At 35.7% G+C, this 16,504-nt stretch overlaps 3 protein-coding genes across 3 annotated transcripts; all 3 read right to left on the minus strand.

Moving 5' to 3' along the window:
* Nucleotides 1-147: 147 nt before the first annotated feature.
* On the minus strand, nt 148-9,817 carry LOC128859827 (structure-specific endonuclease subunit SLX4). Its single transcript, XM_054096920.1, has 6 exons — nt 9,729-9,817; nt 8,897-9,615; nt 4,277-5,221; nt 2,223-3,685; nt 360-512; nt 148-304 (listed from the first exon to the last, which is right to left on the minus strand). Exons 1-6 carry the CDS (start codon nt 9,815-9,817, stop codon nt 182-184), a joined length of 3,492 nt encoding a protein of 1,163 aa, XP_053952895.1. The 3' UTR covers nt 148-181.
* Nucleotides 9,703-10,445, minus strand: LOC128859830 (uncharacterized). Its single transcript, XM_054096923.1, has 2 exons — nt 10,074-10,445; nt 9,703-10,013 (listed from the first exon to the last, which is right to left on the minus strand). The coding sequence occupies exons 1-2, from the start codon at nt 10,196-10,198 to the stop codon at nt 9,845-9,847; spliced, it is 294 nt and encodes a 97-aa protein (XP_053952898.1). The 5' UTR covers nt 10,199-10,445; the 3' UTR covers nt 9,703-9,844.
* A 2,938-nt stretch (nt 10,446-13,383) lies between these two features.
* LOC128861688 (ras-related protein Rab-43) lies at nt 13,384-16,147 on the minus strand. Its single transcript, XM_054099991.1, has 4 exons — nt 15,787-16,147; nt 15,649-15,733; nt 14,991-15,247; nt 13,384-13,871 (listed from the first exon to the last, which is right to left on the minus strand). Exons 1-4 carry the CDS (start codon nt 15,997-15,999, stop codon nt 13,767-13,769), a joined length of 660 nt encoding a protein of 219 aa, XP_053955966.1. The 5' UTR covers nt 16,000-16,147; the 3' UTR covers nt 13,384-13,766.
* Between the last annotated feature and the right edge of the window lie 357 nt (nt 16,148-16,504).

Here is a 16,504-nt window from a genome sequence, read left to right on the forward strand (position 1 = left end):
TTTATCGGAACTCTAAGTTTGAATTTGCTGGTCACGCTTCTATTATACAGGCTGTGTATGAAGTACACTATTTTTTAAGACGTTTGAAAGAATTGGAAAGTTAAAGATAAAAGTTTTCCGGAATATTCCAAAGTAATAAAATGGAAATTACTTATAGTGTAACAAAATTTTTATTTTCTAATCACATGCTACAATGTTTAGTTTTATTTTTATTTTTTCGGATGTGACGTTCACTCTGACGGCCTGGATGTGCCATATCGTAACGGAAAATTATACAACGCCTGTCGAGGAATACCTTCATGTCCTGTAGAAAATATATAGGTATATTAGATTACTTCAAAAGTTATCCTAAGCCAAACCTTGGGTTCGAAACGGTAGCCAAGATGCTTAAAGAAGGCATAAACTTCATGCAAATCAATAGGTATATACATCAAAATCATTTCATGCAATATGGTACTGGAGGACACAAGGTTATACCAGGCGATATGTAGCGGCAACAGCGGTCTAGATGTCTGCAATAAAATATTATAAAAGTATTAATTTTAACATTATATTAAAATTAGTCTTTGTGTTTGTAATAAAATATTATAAAGGTATTAAAAGTCACCCCTGTTGGAGAGGATAGCCTGTGTAGCCATCCGTGTTTTGAAACCGGAAGCCTTGCCCCACTTGCTGAGCAATTTCTCGCTAGATCATCAACGTCCGTCTGACTTATAATGTGCGGCTCCCATCTACACCTGGCAGTAGTTATAAAATGCAACCTATCTTCCCCTCTGTTTAATGTCCAAAAGTCCTTAGTATCCGGCTAAAGGAGATTCTAAAATCTTCGGATATCCAGTCATTCGTGTGCAGGACTCAGGCACGCGCGATGGTCATACTACTGAAGCCACGGTTGTTAAGATGGTTACCACAGGTCTGGACAATCTGCAAGCTACTGGGGTAAAAGAACCTGTCCTAAGGCAGGCAAAAATTAGGAGTCGGCACCGCAGCCTATACCACGGACGAAGGGGATATCTCTAGGGTATCCGCAGTGTCCAAGGACCAGATTACAAAGCCTCCCGCTGATCCAAAGACCAAATCGGATGACACTCCATCGAAGAGGCCTGCGGACAGAACCCGGAAACAAAAGAGGAAATCGTGGTACAAAACCTCAGACAGGTTTCTTGAGAAGCTGAACAAACGTGACCCAAATTCTCTTTCTACACGGGATACAGCGCTGAGGAAGAAACACGCATACAACACGTCCGAAAATTCGAGAAGCCGCATGCTTTGATCTCGACGGTAGTTGAACGCGAGGTTGGCAAACAAGCCAGTTCGAAAAATACGAGCCAGACTGCACCTCCCTTGCGTAAGCCGGAACAGTCTTCGAAGTTGATTGCCTCAGTTCGGGCAAAGCCTTCGGAAATGGAGACTGCCGTCGACTTGAGACCTTGAACTTCAAAAGCTACAGCTTTAGCAAGGAAAACGGCTACCTCATCGTCAAAAAGACAGATATCCAATCGCAACCAGTTTAAACCAACCGCTGGAGCTATACATTTGAGCGTAATCGTGGAAATCAATAGAAGTTCGCCTCTGAGTACTAACTGCGCTTTGACTAAAACTGAATCTTAAAAAGGACAAAATGTCTGCTTCAACAAATCATCTGCCAGCGTCCTCACAGGTGTTATAACTGGTCACTGCACTATTGGCACCTTAGCCAATAGAATGGGTGTACCTCACAACGACTTCTGCAGGAGTTGTGGAGATGAAGAAGAAATTGATTTGGTAGAACACCTCATCTGTGAATGTCCTGCACTTCAAAGAAGCCGTGCGAAATATATTGGCATTATTTCTTCGAAGACTTGGGAAATTTGCAAAATGTCTCACTGGAGGGACTAGTTACCTTCGAATTCGTCTATTATGGTAATTGGTCGCCCACAACAATTTGAAATTTTGAAACTGTTTAGAAATTCACTTAAAAATATTCTATAGTTAAACGATACGGTTGTCACTCTACTATACATTTATATGAACGTCTTTTTTACTTATGTAATGAGCCACTACTTATTATATAATTTTCAATAAAGGATGGTTAGGAACGCCTGTCACCTTTGGACCCTAAAGAGGCAATATTTTTTATGCGCGGTTAGTCTCCTTGAGAATATTAAAATAAACCTTGATTTTAGAGCGGATATATTAAATAGGCTTATTTCTCTTTCTGTACTATCTATTTAATTACTTACTCTCTTAGTTATGTTTGTCTGAAACACGTAGTCCTCATATTCAAAATCGATTTGCAATTCGTTAGTAAATCGCAGCATATCATTACCCAGGCAATCCTTTAATTGCAATTTATTGTACGATGGAACAATACACCGCGAAGGTTCAAATATATTTGAGTCAGGAACTTCGTCGATTGCAGGCTTTGGGCCATCTTCAACTTTGGAATCTGTGCTGAAATCATTGGTTTGTGGAAGTAACAAAGGATGTGTTGAGTTGTAAATATACTCTAACATCTTTACAGCTTGTTTTCGTTTTAATGGTTTTATACCAAATCCATAAAGTTGCTTCAGTATTTCCGCTTCAGTTTGATGCACAAAGTCTGGTTTTTGACCCGTGACAATACGAGTCTTATATACTCGATTTGCTATTACATATTCATCTGAGGAAGAATCGCACGAATTAAATGACGGTGTGTGTGAATAAATTTGAGTAGGACTTCTTTGTTCCGTCTTGTTGAAACGTATATCTCTTGTTAGCAATTTATCCAACCCAACTGGTGTAGTTGGAGTTGGTGTTAAACTACCGTTTAATTTTGACTCTTTTTTGGGAGTTATGAGAATCTCCGGATTTTGGGTAAACTGCTCAGATTTATTATCTAAAATGCCAAACTCAAGTAGTTCATTAGATGGGTCAGTTTTTCTGGATGCATATGGTAAATTACAGGGCAAATGTTCAAAATCTTCTGATGTAAGTGAATTTGTATTGGACCCACTTATTTTATTTGTATTATTCTTCATAAAATTACCGCATTCCACTAAATCTAGTATAGAATATTCATACGAATTTTTAGAGTCTTTTGTACCACTCATTGCTTCGAATTCCTTATCATCACTTATTAACTTCCCCGTGTTTCTACTCATATCTGCTTTCCAAATGGAGTAATTAATTTCATCATCTGACAAAACAATGCTATCTTCACAACAATAATTTTCCTCATTATGAATGTTATCGTTACTGGATTCGGTACCAGCACTTAACGATTTACTTATGTTCTCTGCAATACATGTGAATGAAGCAGTTTTCCTGCCATTCCATGAAGATGATTTAAGTTGTTTTGAATCATCTGGGGATAGAGTAAATTTCTTAGTGCGCGTATTGGTCCCGTCAACAAATTGTTCCATATTTTTTCGATTCGCAGATGATTTTGGTAAATTTATTTCCATCATTGAATGTGTTTTGAGTTCATATGGGTCAACACTTCTTTCGATCATATTCGACCTTTCAAATACTTGGAAATTATTAATAAGTGTTTCATTTCCTGTTGTTTTAATATCTTGGAAAACTTTTGACTGTATATCAGAAGTCATAATTGGTTGCTCTGAAGATACTACTTGAGTCAAATCAATTATCTCTGACGTAACTCTTGGTGATTTAACACTTTTGGAAACGATTGCATCATACGATGTCGTCATATCAGATGAAACTAAATTAAATAAAATAAATTTAAAAAAAGTATAAAAAGGAATTAGTATATTATATATATATAATTGGCGCGTACACCATTTTTGGGTGCTTGGCCGAGCACCTCCTCCTATTTGTGGTGTGCGCCTTGATGTTGTCACACAAATGGAGGGACCTACAGTTTCGAGCCGACTCCGAACGGCAAATATTTTTTATGAAATACACTCGGAGGTTTGCCATTGCCTGCCGAGGGGCGACCGCTATTAGAAAAATGTTTTTCTTAATTTTGGTGTTTCACCGAGATTCGAACCAACGTTCTCTCTGTGAATTCCGAATGGCAATCACGAACTAACCCATTCGGCTACGGCGGCCGCAGTTTATTCAATAAATATCAATATATAGGTATATATATATATATATACTTTTAACCTTAGATCACAAAATTAAAATCAGTGTTACTCTGTCACCAATATTCGTCTCACAGACTATAAATTAAAAACAAGTATATTTTCATATTTCCTTTTTCTCCTAAACAATAGCCCACGATTTATACCCTTCAGTTCAGATAACTCGTGAAAAACGAATTAAATAGTTTTTAAAAAATAAATCTTACCTTCATTGTTTGTATTAGGCGCTTTTTGATGATTATCTGTGGTGGTTATTATATTAATAGTTTCTGCTGACTCATCTTCAGAGCTGGCAAATATATTTGGAGACAGCGCACGATTTCTGATGTGCGTTCGTGGACAATTTCTTGGGACACTTTGCGATGTACTGCAAGTAGTTGAGTTAAGGTTATCCACCCGCGGTGAACTTTTATTGAGCAGATCTTTCCAGATATAGGACTCAGTCGCAGGTGCTTCCACGGTTACCGAGCTTTCTTCTTTAATTGATGTTGAATTTTTTATATAGTTTTTATAGCTATCTTGGTCAAGGCTGACTAATTGTTCTAAATTAGTAAATGTTTGTGGTGTAATCAAGGTAGCATTACAACTAGAATCAATTATCATTTTTTTACTGTCGTTTATAGTACAATTTTCCACGAATATTCCGTTTTCATATTGATTTGATTTTGATCCTTTGATTTCTTTCAAAACAAAGTGGTTTTCCAACTTCATATATATTAGATTCATTTGCTTTTCAGTATTCTTAATTTGGCTTTCATGATCTCTTTGAGGCGACAAATCACGGCCCTGTATCGAGTTCCAGTTTTTCAACAAATAACCAGCTTGTACGCGAGCGTCTTCAAAAAGATTTTTTACGTAAAACTCCTCAGAATTTATTTTTTCGTTAGCCTCAAGTCCATTGATCATGGCTTTGGTGGCATTCAATTTCTGTAGCTCACCACTCAGTAATGAATATGTTGCAGACAAGTTTTCGGATACATCTATGCGTTTAAAATCTAATTGCTGGGCTATTAAAGAATCTATTTTGGACATTACTTTTTTCGTTTGAAATTCGGGGTCACGCAACGTTAACGCGGTGAACTTGTTGGCCCACTTAGTTTTAGTTCGCCGATTCGCACCAGGAACAAACACAGACTTTAAACTCTTATAATCTGTAAAAGGACAAAAATTAGCTTCTCCTTTAATTTGAAGAACTAAATTTAAGTTGGTGTGGAAACGCATTTTAATGTATGCATAAGGCAATGATCTAAATATCGAATTTAAAGCATATCATAAGAAATTTCAGAAAATTCTCGAATTATAACGTTCAAAATTGTTTTGGTTTCTATATACACTTAAAAAGAGGGAGCAAAGTTGGACCATAACTTTAAGGTCTTGTTCGTCATAAAATTAACCACAGAATATAATCTCACGGCAAGGATGATAGATTACCAGATTTGTCCATTCGCTATGAAGAAAAACAAAATTGTGTCAGAAACTTCGGGTGCTACGACATGTGACTCGGCAGCAGAATTCTGCCCGCTCATTTCACACGTATTCACAGACTCGTGCAATCAGTGGTTGTTCAGACGGCAACAAAGCAACATGAGCGGAGACTGTGTTGTTTTTTTTTCGTACATCACCAACACAATCTCAGTTTTTTCGTAAACAAACCGTTGGCAACACCCATGTGACATCTGATATTGGACATGCATCTGAAAGTTTTTCACCATGGGGCACTCGGCAGAAAAATTATGCCCGCTTCGACCTTAAAACCTTTGAAGTCGGTAACAAAACACCCTGTATTTTCAAAGTACGCAGACCTTTTTTAATAACTTTAAAATTTAGATTGAAACATCACAGAAATATTTTGCTGAGTAGTTTATGAAACAAGACTAAAGATTTGCAGTAATTACGAGTTTATACTATTCCTGAACTATGTAGGTATGTATACACATTGTAACCAATGTCGAATTATGTTGTTCTCGTATGAGGTTGAGGATAGGTTGGTCTGTCTTATTCACATTGAAAGCCATTTTTGGGGAAAAATTGATTTTTAAACTTTATTTTTCAACGTGTATTTTTTGCGGTTAACTTGTTCCAATGGTGATTCAACTCTTTTATGTCTTCCGAAAAATATATTTTCTAGATCTCTTAAAAACGGCTTCAGTTCGCCATTTAACGAAAATATTTTAAAGCCGAACTTATTTTTATTTAGAAACCGACAATAATTCGCATGGGCAAAATCTGGGTAACGCCGAAGGAGAGTAAGCAATTTATTTAATTTAATTTAAAATGAAACAGCAATTTCTTGCTGTCTAAAGAACACAGGCATTTAAGAATTAATTAAAATAATTACACAATAGACTACGGACAATTTATATAGAACACTTTTTTTTTTACTTTTTTAACTTCGCAGTATACCAGGGCAGTTTATGTATTTTACCCGGAAGTATAGAGATTCCAGCTAAATATGTCAAACAACTTATGCAAAAACCCATCAAAACTTTCCGAGACATTTTTAGTATTTGATTGACTTCCAATCAACTTCAGAAATTCGGGAGTTGAAAGAGTCAAAATTAGCATTTTTCAAGTTATAAGAGCGAGTGTTTAGATTAATATTGACATTGGACACTAGTTCAAAAGACTCTAAGGATAAGCGTTCCCATGACAGTCAGTTCTACGTTACCGAAATGTCCCGGATTTATATCCGGCCAAGGACTGTCACTCCAGCAGCATTCCCCGTCCATGTATGGGGAATGTTTATGCTGTTACAACAACTCTAAAGATAAGGGTACATGATGCATATCTGATTTGCAAATTATTATCTATAAAAATAAGATCGAAGAAGTTGAACAATAACTTATTTACAAACGAACTAATTTCATGAGCATTGTTGTTATTGTTGTTGTATCAGCATACTAACATATGTACATGTCAGTACAATGTAGATTACCGGTCGCCTTCGTCTAGCTCATCTAGGCCCAGGAAATTTGCTGTTTTGAGAGGTTGGGTTCAGAGGGAGAGGGGTTTTAGATGAGCGGGTTTGATGGGCATGTGAAAAAGTGATTAGTGTCATGCGGGGTGCCTTCACATGCTGGGCATATATTTGGTATGTCGAGTCTATTCTGGATAGGTAGGAGTTTAATCAGCTTCAATATCCAGAACGCAATTGTGTCAAGGTTATGCGGGTCCCTCGGGATAGCTCGAGCTCTTCATCTGGAGCTCACCATCTTAAGAAGGTGGTGATTGTCTCCCGATGAATGTCGTTAATTGTCTGTCTAAACACTGGTCGGTCCAGTAGTTGTCGATTTGTTTTGTTCGGACTCTAGTCGGAGTAGTGGAAGAGGTGCCTCCTGACGTGCATGGGAGGCGCCTCTGGTTCAAGCAGGTGTCTACATGGGTGAAACCTGCGGTAACAACCTAGTAGAAACTGTTTGCTGAGCAGTTTGTTGTGCTCCTTTACAGGAAGCATCTGTGCCACATTATGTTGGTGTTGTAGAGGGACCATCAGAAGGCATCCCGCCGTTGTCCAAATAGCAGTATTTTCGCAAGTCTGTAGCTTTATCCACTGTATATCACTAGTTCCAGGCAACCAGACAGGCGCAGCGTAGCTTAAAACCGATAGTGATGATAACTACGTTTAAACCCCACTGCTTCGTATACATCAAAACACACTTATCACCATTACTCGATCCCTCGTATTATCTAAAATCGATTTCCGTCCCCCATTTACGGCTGGTGTGCCAAACAGCATCTAAACCTTCTTCATTCCGCGGTCAGGCGTATCCTTAACGCCTTCTCAACGTCTCCTATCAAGTGTGGTTTAACTGAAGCTGGTCTTCCATCTATCACTGAAAGATGTCAAATAACCACTCATAAACTTATAGCCAAATTTTCAATCACGACAAATAAACTTCTTTTCAACACATTTAAAACCGCCTCTCGGCATAATCAGTCTGATCTCAAAATTTGGTCGGTCATCCGTCGTTGATCTAAAACTGCACCAAACTCGGTATTTCTTTACCGGCAACTTGCGCGAAAATTAGTAGTCAGTGTCCTTAGAAACTCCTTCCTGCATCCATAAATGTCGACCTTCATGCTCTACGTAAACTTAACACAAAAGCGGTAGTTTTTATACGTTTTATGGAAATATTTCATTCGCAGTCCTTAAAGGGTTGGGTAACGATTTTCATCGATGGTTCAAGTACTGACCATAATACAGCTTTTGCTGTGGTAGAGAATGACGGAAGCCTAATATCCAATGGTTGGGTTACTCCTAATAGCTCCATTTTTTCTGCCGAGGTATTGGCTATCCTCCAAGCGTCAGAGTATGCAACAAATAAAAAGGGCAAACGCTTGTCAATCAGATAGTGTGTCAAATCAGGGGTAAGTTAATAAAATATTCTAACAAAATAAAATTTCTATGGATACCTAGCCATATAGGCATTTCTGGAAATATAAAAGCTGATGCAGCAGCCTAAAATATATATTCCAACTCTTCCATCACTTTCTCACATTTACCTCGAATGACAGCCTTAAACTATCAACCTCCAGCTCATTTTAATCACCCGTACACCTTTATTACCCCGGATTGTAAAAAATCCCTAGTCCCAACTTCCCTTTCCAAACACCAAATCACAACTTTCATACGTCTAAGACTCGAATGAGGAACTCACATGAAAAAATAATTAAAAGAGCAGAAATGTAATGCCTTTAATCGAATTTTGAAGAATGCATATGAAATTTAAAGTTTAGTGCCATAGGCTAATGTGTTTATGATTATTATTAAATGAATTCTGCGAAAGATATTTGTTTCTCCAAAACATATCAATTTATCTAATTACCTTCTGTAGAAACAGCTCGGAATCCATATTGCTGTAATATATTTTGAATATTTCCTATCGAATTATCGTCCTTTTTTTTACCGTGCTGATCAACTACGTCCTCTTCTGGATTTAAACAGACAACGCCACTAGTTTCTATTTGGGATTTAGATAATGCTAATGCAAGTTGTATTTCATCAGCACTGAAGTTTTCAATTCTACACTGCTGTGAAGTAATGTTTGAGAAAAGGTTTTCACTTCGCAGAAGCGAACTTTTAATGTCCGGTTGGAGATTTTTAATAGGCAATTTTGACTGCCTGGATGTTTTCCTTGGCCGTCGCAATTTACTTGCTTTCTTAGCTTCCTTCACTGGGGTTTCGAATTCGTCTTCAATGTTTTTATCAGAAATTCTTTTCTTTAAATACTTTTTTGTGTTTTCCCCCTCGTTGAGAACAAAATCTGTTAGGCTAGTTCGCTTTCTGTTTTTCTTATGAACAAATGCTTCTAAATCCTTCTCTTCGTATGTACCAATGTTATGTGGCTGTATAATGTTTAAATTACTGATAGAATCGATTTTCGACTTCTCAACGCAATTATCAGTAGGGTTTGAATTAGTGGAACTTGAGCAAGCTGAATAGACATCATCACCGTTTATTACTTCGTTATTTCTTTCATAATAAGATTCAATTATAGGGTCTTTGAAATATTTTGATATAGTCGCGTTGACCGACCGAGTTTTCCTTAAAAAAAAATTATGATATATATTTGTGAAGTGAATGTCAGAGACATTTTTATTTTATATTCCCTGTTTACACAAGAACTTTAGAAATTTTGTTTTAATTGTATCTATTACCGTAAACTACCGTTTCCGCATTCTCCGATATGCGTAATACCCGACAACCGAAGTTTTTTTAAATTTGTTTTACGTGTTTCTCGGTCCATTAGGGTTATTGTTTGCTTGCACAATATTTATCTTTGAGAACTTATCTCTTTTCCTTCATCAATGCGTTTTTGTATCTCTCTACTCGGCAGTGGCTTTGGCAAACTAAACAAATAACGCCTATCAATCTCTTCTTCGGTAGGATGTGATAATACGTCACAAAGACTCTTGTTAGCTTTTTGGAAGACAGGAGTGCAACTACAATAAACGTATACAAATTAAAGAATATTCCAGAAAATGCAAATTGTGGTTGCTTACGCCCAAGCGGCAAATAGAACAGATCCCAAAGCAATCCACGCAAAAGCAAATTTATTTCTGTATTGATAAGCAGGTGTGCCACGTGTACGTCGAGGCTTCCTTTTATTTTCGTCAATATTTTCCATAACAATACTATGCAGACTAAAATGGACAATTAAGACAGAAATTTAATACTGCCTTAGAGCTTAAATATTTTTAAATCAACAATCCTGCAGGGGTAACTTATGTTTAAAAGTTCCCTTCGTTTAAATATAGATTATAAAACTGGCCCATAAACTACTTCAATATATTATATAACAATCAAATAAATTTCACTTAGATCGGCCCACTAAAAACGCATTTAAATTTATGATCAAAACATAGGTGTAGTTCTGCACTGAAATATATCGTTCTATCAAAAATATCGATATTTTAAAAAATCTACCATTACACGGCGTATAGACTACAAAAGTTGGTGTCTTTCGAAACTGCTTCTTCATTTCTCACGCTTTTGACAACCATTGCCGACAATAAAAATTTAAGATATATACTTGTTCGCGAATATTCAGGGACTTAATTATAGTTTGGCACATTGTACATACGACATTTTATTCTAAACTTTACTCCAATTCCTAAAATATACAGTCACAAACGTGTTTTTATATTTGTAGTTAAAATATTTCTGTGAGTATAAAATGCAAATATACTTATACCCGCTATAAGTTCTGTTATAGATATGAAATTATAATACTTTTTTTTAATGAAGATAGTTTTATTTAATCATGTAAATATTGAACAAAAAATTTTAATTTTCATTTGAAATGGTCATCATTTGCTTTTACACAAGCTCTCAAACGATAAGCCATTCAGCTATTGCAGCACGCACGGTTTCCATGGATATTGACGTGGCTGCTAGAACCAAAGATTGTTTGCGATTCTCCAAATTTCTATGAGGGCTTCGACAGGCTATGTTCTCCAATTCTATCCCCAAGCTGTAGGCTATGAACCCAGGAATATTAATTTTTAGCAACTGGTGGGTGGTTTTTGTCTTATCGGCTGGAGTGGAATCTTGGTTCTTCCACGCTCTCCATAGAAGAGAGTACTGCTCAACTGTTTCACCATGCCTTCTAACACATCCTACTGGTACACTTAATTCCTTTTTCGCAGAAATGAAGAGATGTAACATCTTTACAAGACACTTCTATTACGTGACCACGCTCAACTCTTGGAACAACATTTTTTGCGTCTTAAGAAGTTTTAGCATATGTTTTGTCATTTTGCTTATTGAACACTTTTTCAGCAGTGAAAATTTTCTCATCTGTAAAAAAATATTTTCATAACCGTTGACCGCGTGCTACCGAAGAAGCTGCTTGCATCTGTCCAGTCTAGTTTTCTTCAAGCGCATTATCAAAAGATGACCAGTTGCGCGACTTTAATGTGGATATCTTCTCTAATTAGTCTTGATATGGATCTGGTCGATACATTGATTTTCAGTTTTTTAAAGGGATTTCTGCGAATTCTTTCTCGAACGGCTTTTATGATTGCACTGGTTCGAACCACGCGAGGACGACCACTTCTTTTTCTGTCTATCACTTCAGTTTTTCGGGAAAAACGATTGATTGTGCAGTAAACAAACATTCTCGAAATCCTTAAATCTCACTTGCACTTTTACCACACTTATGTAATGCAATCACTACAATGCGATTTTCCTTAAGTCCCCACTCCAATGTTAACAAACTAAAATTTTCACTAAACTGAGTATAATTTATGAGTAGACAATGCATTCGAATAAAAGAAAAAATAACGGAACTTTTTTCTGCGAATTTGTTCTCGCCGTATGTATTGTAAAATTTGTCACAAAATTTGCAAATAAAGGGTGGTTAAGTTTCAAGGGCCGGTGTTGACTTTGAATAAAATACAATGTTTTTAGGAAATTATTGTCATTTCTCTTTATTATACTAATATTGGAATGGCTCAATTACGTATGGAACAAAATATCGGCCAAATGGCCGCCGCGGCCTCGGCGGCACACCTCCATCCGATGGTCAACATTTTCGACGACGCTGAGGCATAGTTGAGGTTCTATGCCGTTAATGTGCCGAATTATCTCATCCTTTAGATCTTTAATTGTTGCTGGCTTAACGACGTACACCTTTTCTTTCAAATAACCCCAAAGAAAGAAGTCCAACGGTGTCGTTGACGTTTAGGTGTGGTTCACATTGAATTCCGGTTGGAGCGTAGGGCTACAAAAAAGTATTGAAAACATTTCGATTGTGGGCAATTCGCTTTAAAGAATTCTAGATTGTATTTGAGTTCAATAAGTCCATTTCCACCACGCCTCGCCAGGAGGATTTCAGTCTTCCATGGTTCCGAACAATTTGTCGCCATCTTTGCACAAAGTGTGGTGTATGCAGCCAAATCGTCTGCGTTTGAAGATGAGCTCATTTGGGATTTCATTGGCCAAACCAAGAAACTGATGATTTGAAATGAAATGAGACCACCAGAACCTCACATTTTTGTGCAAGCAGGCGTTAACGAATATTTGCAGCCTTTAGATAAGCTCGGATATAAGGGACTAGGATTCGTAGACATATAGCAAACGGCTTTCAAGTTGGAATTAAAAATTGGTAGCTTATTTTTTACTGATATCGAATTTGAAACCCATATGTTCTACAACTGGGGAAAACGCTGCACGAGGTTTGTTGATACGGTGTGCGATGTCTTCAATTGTTCCACCTGCTGGTGTTATTTTATCCTCAAAGTAGCAAAATTCCGTCTCGCAACTGATCTCTTTTCTATACACAGTAAACAGGAGAGCATGTTGCTAATATTTATTCAAATTGTGTATAATATAAATTTGTGTAAGTTAGCCGCTAACCAAAATATCATCTTTCCATAAATTGTATCAGAAGTTTACTGATGCTTGCTACTCATAAATTGAGAAATGTATATAGTGGTATTGAATTAAGCACAATTTTCCCTTAATTGCATATACGGTGTATTATAATGAATGGTTAAATATTTAAATAAATTAATTAAAATTAATTCCAATTACAGTATTCAAAAAACTAGTAGTTTATTTCAACAGCCTTTTTTATACAAACTAAAAAAAAGACGTATAAAAAAGAAGACGTCGAAAGTCAACCTATTTTTGTTCCGAGCGCCTAATACTTTCTTTAACTTTTCACCATAAAAATTAAACTTCAACTTCCTGCTCTTAAAAAACCTACTTTAATTTTAAAAGTTAGTATTTGTATCACATGACTTGTGAAGTTCACTATTAATAAAAAAAATCCTGCCCATTTAAAACACTAAAAAAATCAAAATTTTATATTTACATCACAATGTTTATATTTATATCAAAATGTATATTTATATACATTGTGCTATAGTTTAGTCGGAAAAAATTAAAATCTGAATACATTTGTAGTTTCCCGTCGGCATAATTTTTTTTACTTCCTGCACTTAAAAATTTTGTACATTGGTTATAGGTCATTCTTAAGTTTGTGATATTTTAAGAATTATAACTAATGAAATACAAATATATTATCCGATATACAATTATAATATACATTTAACTATGTGTTGCATTGTCTAAGTAATAATTAAATTTAAAGGAAGAGTATTAAAAAATTAATAGAAGTACCTTAATGCATAAAATTAAAACATGATCACAAACGAATTTCGAGAACCTTTAAAATTGAAGGGCATTTTTTATGTTACATTGCAAGAACTGCTACAATTATTGAGCGGTTTGCTTTGGCCCAGTCGTAAAGCATCTTCTTTATCTGCTTCCACGGTATTGGCATCATGTCGCCTCTAAGGAAGGACAAGAAAAAATAAAACAAATTAGTTAATAAATTTGAATTCGAAAAGGACAAGCAATAAACATAAATTCATTCGTGTGGATCGAGTCTAACAGATGCAGCAATATTTAGGGCAATTTTCAATTAAAAAAAATTTGCGACCATATAGAGAAAAAAGGGAGTGGATAGCAATTTGCGATTTTCTCGGACAAAAAGGGGTTGAGTTTTCGCAGACTGGCCACAATAAAAAGCTTTTGACGTTTTGTTTACCTTTGTTTACATTTTCCCCCTCTCCAACGATGGGAGCGAAACCTATCAACAAAATTATGCGTCACAGGTGCGTAAAAGAGGCCTATATTAAATGCCATAGCGAATGAACACATATCTGTTTATTTGAGTGTACGTTTTTTGCTTTATTTCGTGTCAACCTGTTTTAGTGTAGTTAGCTTTTGCCTTGAACGGTTTTTTTATATGTATCCACTAGCGACATAGGGGAAGTAAACCACCTTTTTTAATTGTGAAAAACAGATAGAGTGATGCCAGTGAATGGCAATCCTTTTCTTTCATTGTGCAGATATAAAATAATTTTTCTCAACTCTAGTTAATTCTTTCCCCTTTGATATTTTCGATATGCAAAAGAAAGAAGTCAAATATAAGTAATATTACCAATAATACACTCTAAAATCCCCCAATTAAGTTAAAAAAATATAAAAAAACGAAACTTGGCCAAGCAACGGTTTTAAAACAAAACCCTTAGCAAAATACTTCTGTAAGCACAGAATCTTTTTGTCACGCACATTTTTTATTATAGTTACTTGCCGGTGCAATTTTTGTGCTAGATGAGTATATAGTAGTATGCTAGATGAGTATATAGTAAAATCATCTTTTTAATATAGTAGATATTTTTAATTTTGACATACAAGGCTATGCAAAATGCTTCTGTGAGCCACCATAAATATATGAAATTGTTAATATATTTGCATGATTTTAATTTTATATTGCCATAAGTGATTACTAGATCATTTTGGCCGTAACCCACTGTATATAAATATATACATATGTAATTAAAGTATTGTGCATTATTATAAAATATGAATATTCTCTTTATGATGTAAAAATTGTTCACATGTACCTTTAGCTCCGTCGCTAAGCAGACAAATGCGTCTTCCACATTTGTATTTTGTTTAGCTGATGTTTCCATTACAAAAAGTATTTCTGGTATGTATTGGCACATTTGTTTTGCTTCCTCAAATTGTACTTCACGCTCTTCTTCAAGATCACATTTATTGCCGATTAAAATGAGTATCACGTTTGATGCCGTGTAGCGTCGCACTTCCTCAATCCATTTTTGTAAATTTGAAAAAGAAGCCCGTTTGGTTATGTCATAAACTAGAAAATACAACCTTTTATGTACAAAGTTGGGTATGTTGTTCAATTAAATATATATTTATGTAGTTTCAAAATACACCTATTTGGCATATATCAAGGCATATTAAACAGGTAGCAGCATTAGAGCAGAATAAGATCAATGTAATTTGTTTTTGCTCTTGGACCCTAAAATGTCAAAATCTTTAGACAATCCTAACCTAAACTAAATTTGAAAATTTAGAGACTGAATGGGGGGAAAAAAATTGTAACCCTACTGCTACTACCTGTTAAATGTACCTTAGCGTAACTTATAGATTTCATGGAAAATGATATAGTCCTTATGAATTTTGTTTCAGAGCAATAATTCATCGGATATATTTAAAAAGGTCTATAATTAAACTTTTCCAAATCCATGCATATACCAATTATAACTCCATTTGCTGAGCGATAGTAGCTTTGAGTAATTGTACGAAAACGTTCCTGCCCTGCAGTGTCCCATATTTGAAGCTGCAAAAAGACCTCATTATTTCCCTGCGAATATTTGTCCATATCTTACATGCCTTTGCTTGCTTTCCTTCTACATTCAATGTCTTCATTGAAAAGTCTACACCAATTGTATTTCCATGTCGTTCGATAAAATTCCCAGTCTTAAAACGTTCCACAATACAAGTTTTCCCAGTTCCGCAATCTCCAATCAAAACAACTTTAAAGAGGAAATCAAAACTTTCCTCATTTGGCAGTGCCATAAGGGTATGTGGGTTCCGCGAAGTCATATTATATAGTTTAGAGTATCCAATTTATTAAAATTATTGGTTCAATTAATAACTAATGAAAACGTTGTTTTTCATAAAATTGTTTTAAAACATTTCACATCGAACCTCGAAATGTAGCACAATAAACTATTTGGATGTGCCAGTGTCAGCTGCTACATATTAGTAGTGGAGTTGCCATCTTATTACTCATCTACAAATTTGCAGATAAAACAAAACGCCCAAATTCCACAGAAAGGGGAAATAAATAGTTAGTGGTCAAGGCGAATTGAATATCTAATATGGCGTCATTAAAAAGAAGTTACTTTTTCCTGAAGTTATTGTTAAAGCACAAATTAATATAAAGCCTCCAAATTCAGTTTTTTGCGTTTTTATGCAGAAGACGTCGTGGAAAGAAATTGTGTGCTTTCTTCACAAACAAATAATTCCTCTTCCTTATGTTTGTTTGGTGGACTCTTTTTTTCTTTTCGGTCGGGACAGACTAGCAAGTACAGCGCTCAGAACAAAT

Source organism: Anastrepha ludens, chromosome 4 (genome assembly GCF_028408465.1).
Source record: "Anastrepha ludens isolate Willacy chromosome 4, idAnaLude1.1, whole genome shotgun sequence".
NCBI classification, from domain to species: domain Eukaryota; kingdom Metazoa; phylum Arthropoda; class Insecta; order Diptera; family Tephritidae; genus Anastrepha; species Anastrepha ludens.

Excerpts from the sequence above, each read along its gene's own strand:
- LOC128859827 (XM_054096920.1), bottom strand. The coding sequence starts at position 9,817 with ATGGACCGAGAAACACGTAAAACAAATTTAAAAAAACTTCGGTTGTCG. Across the intron at positions 5,222-8,896 it reads CCGAGCTGTTTCTACAGAAG|ATTATAAGAGTTTAAAGTCT; the intron begins GTAATTAGATAA and ends GTCCTTTTACAG. Across the intron at positions 3,686-4,276 it reads GCCTAATACAAACAATGAAG|TTTCATCTGATATGACGACA; the intron begins GTAAGATTTATT and ends TATTTAATTTAG.
- LOC128859830 (XM_054096923.1), bottom strand. The coding sequence starts at position 10,198 with ATGGAAAATATTGACGAAAATAAAAGGAAGCCTCGACGTACACGTGGC. Across the intron at positions 10,014-10,073 it reads GTTCTATTTGCCGCTTGGGC|TTGCACTCCTGTCTTCCAAA; the intron begins GTAAGCAACCAC and ends CGTTTATTGTAG.
- LOC128861688 (XM_054099991.1), bottom strand. The coding sequence starts at position 15,999 with ATGACTTCGCGGAACCCACATACCCTTATGGCACTGCCAAATGAGGAA. Across the intron at positions 15,734-15,786 it reads TAGAAGGAAAGCAAGCAAAG|CTTCAAATATGGGACACTGC; the intron begins GCATGTAAGATA and ends GTCTTTTTGCAG. Across the intron at positions 15,248-15,648 it reads AGCAAATGGAGTTATAATTG|TTTATGACATAACCAAACGG; the intron begins GTATATGCATGG and ends TGTATTTTCTAG.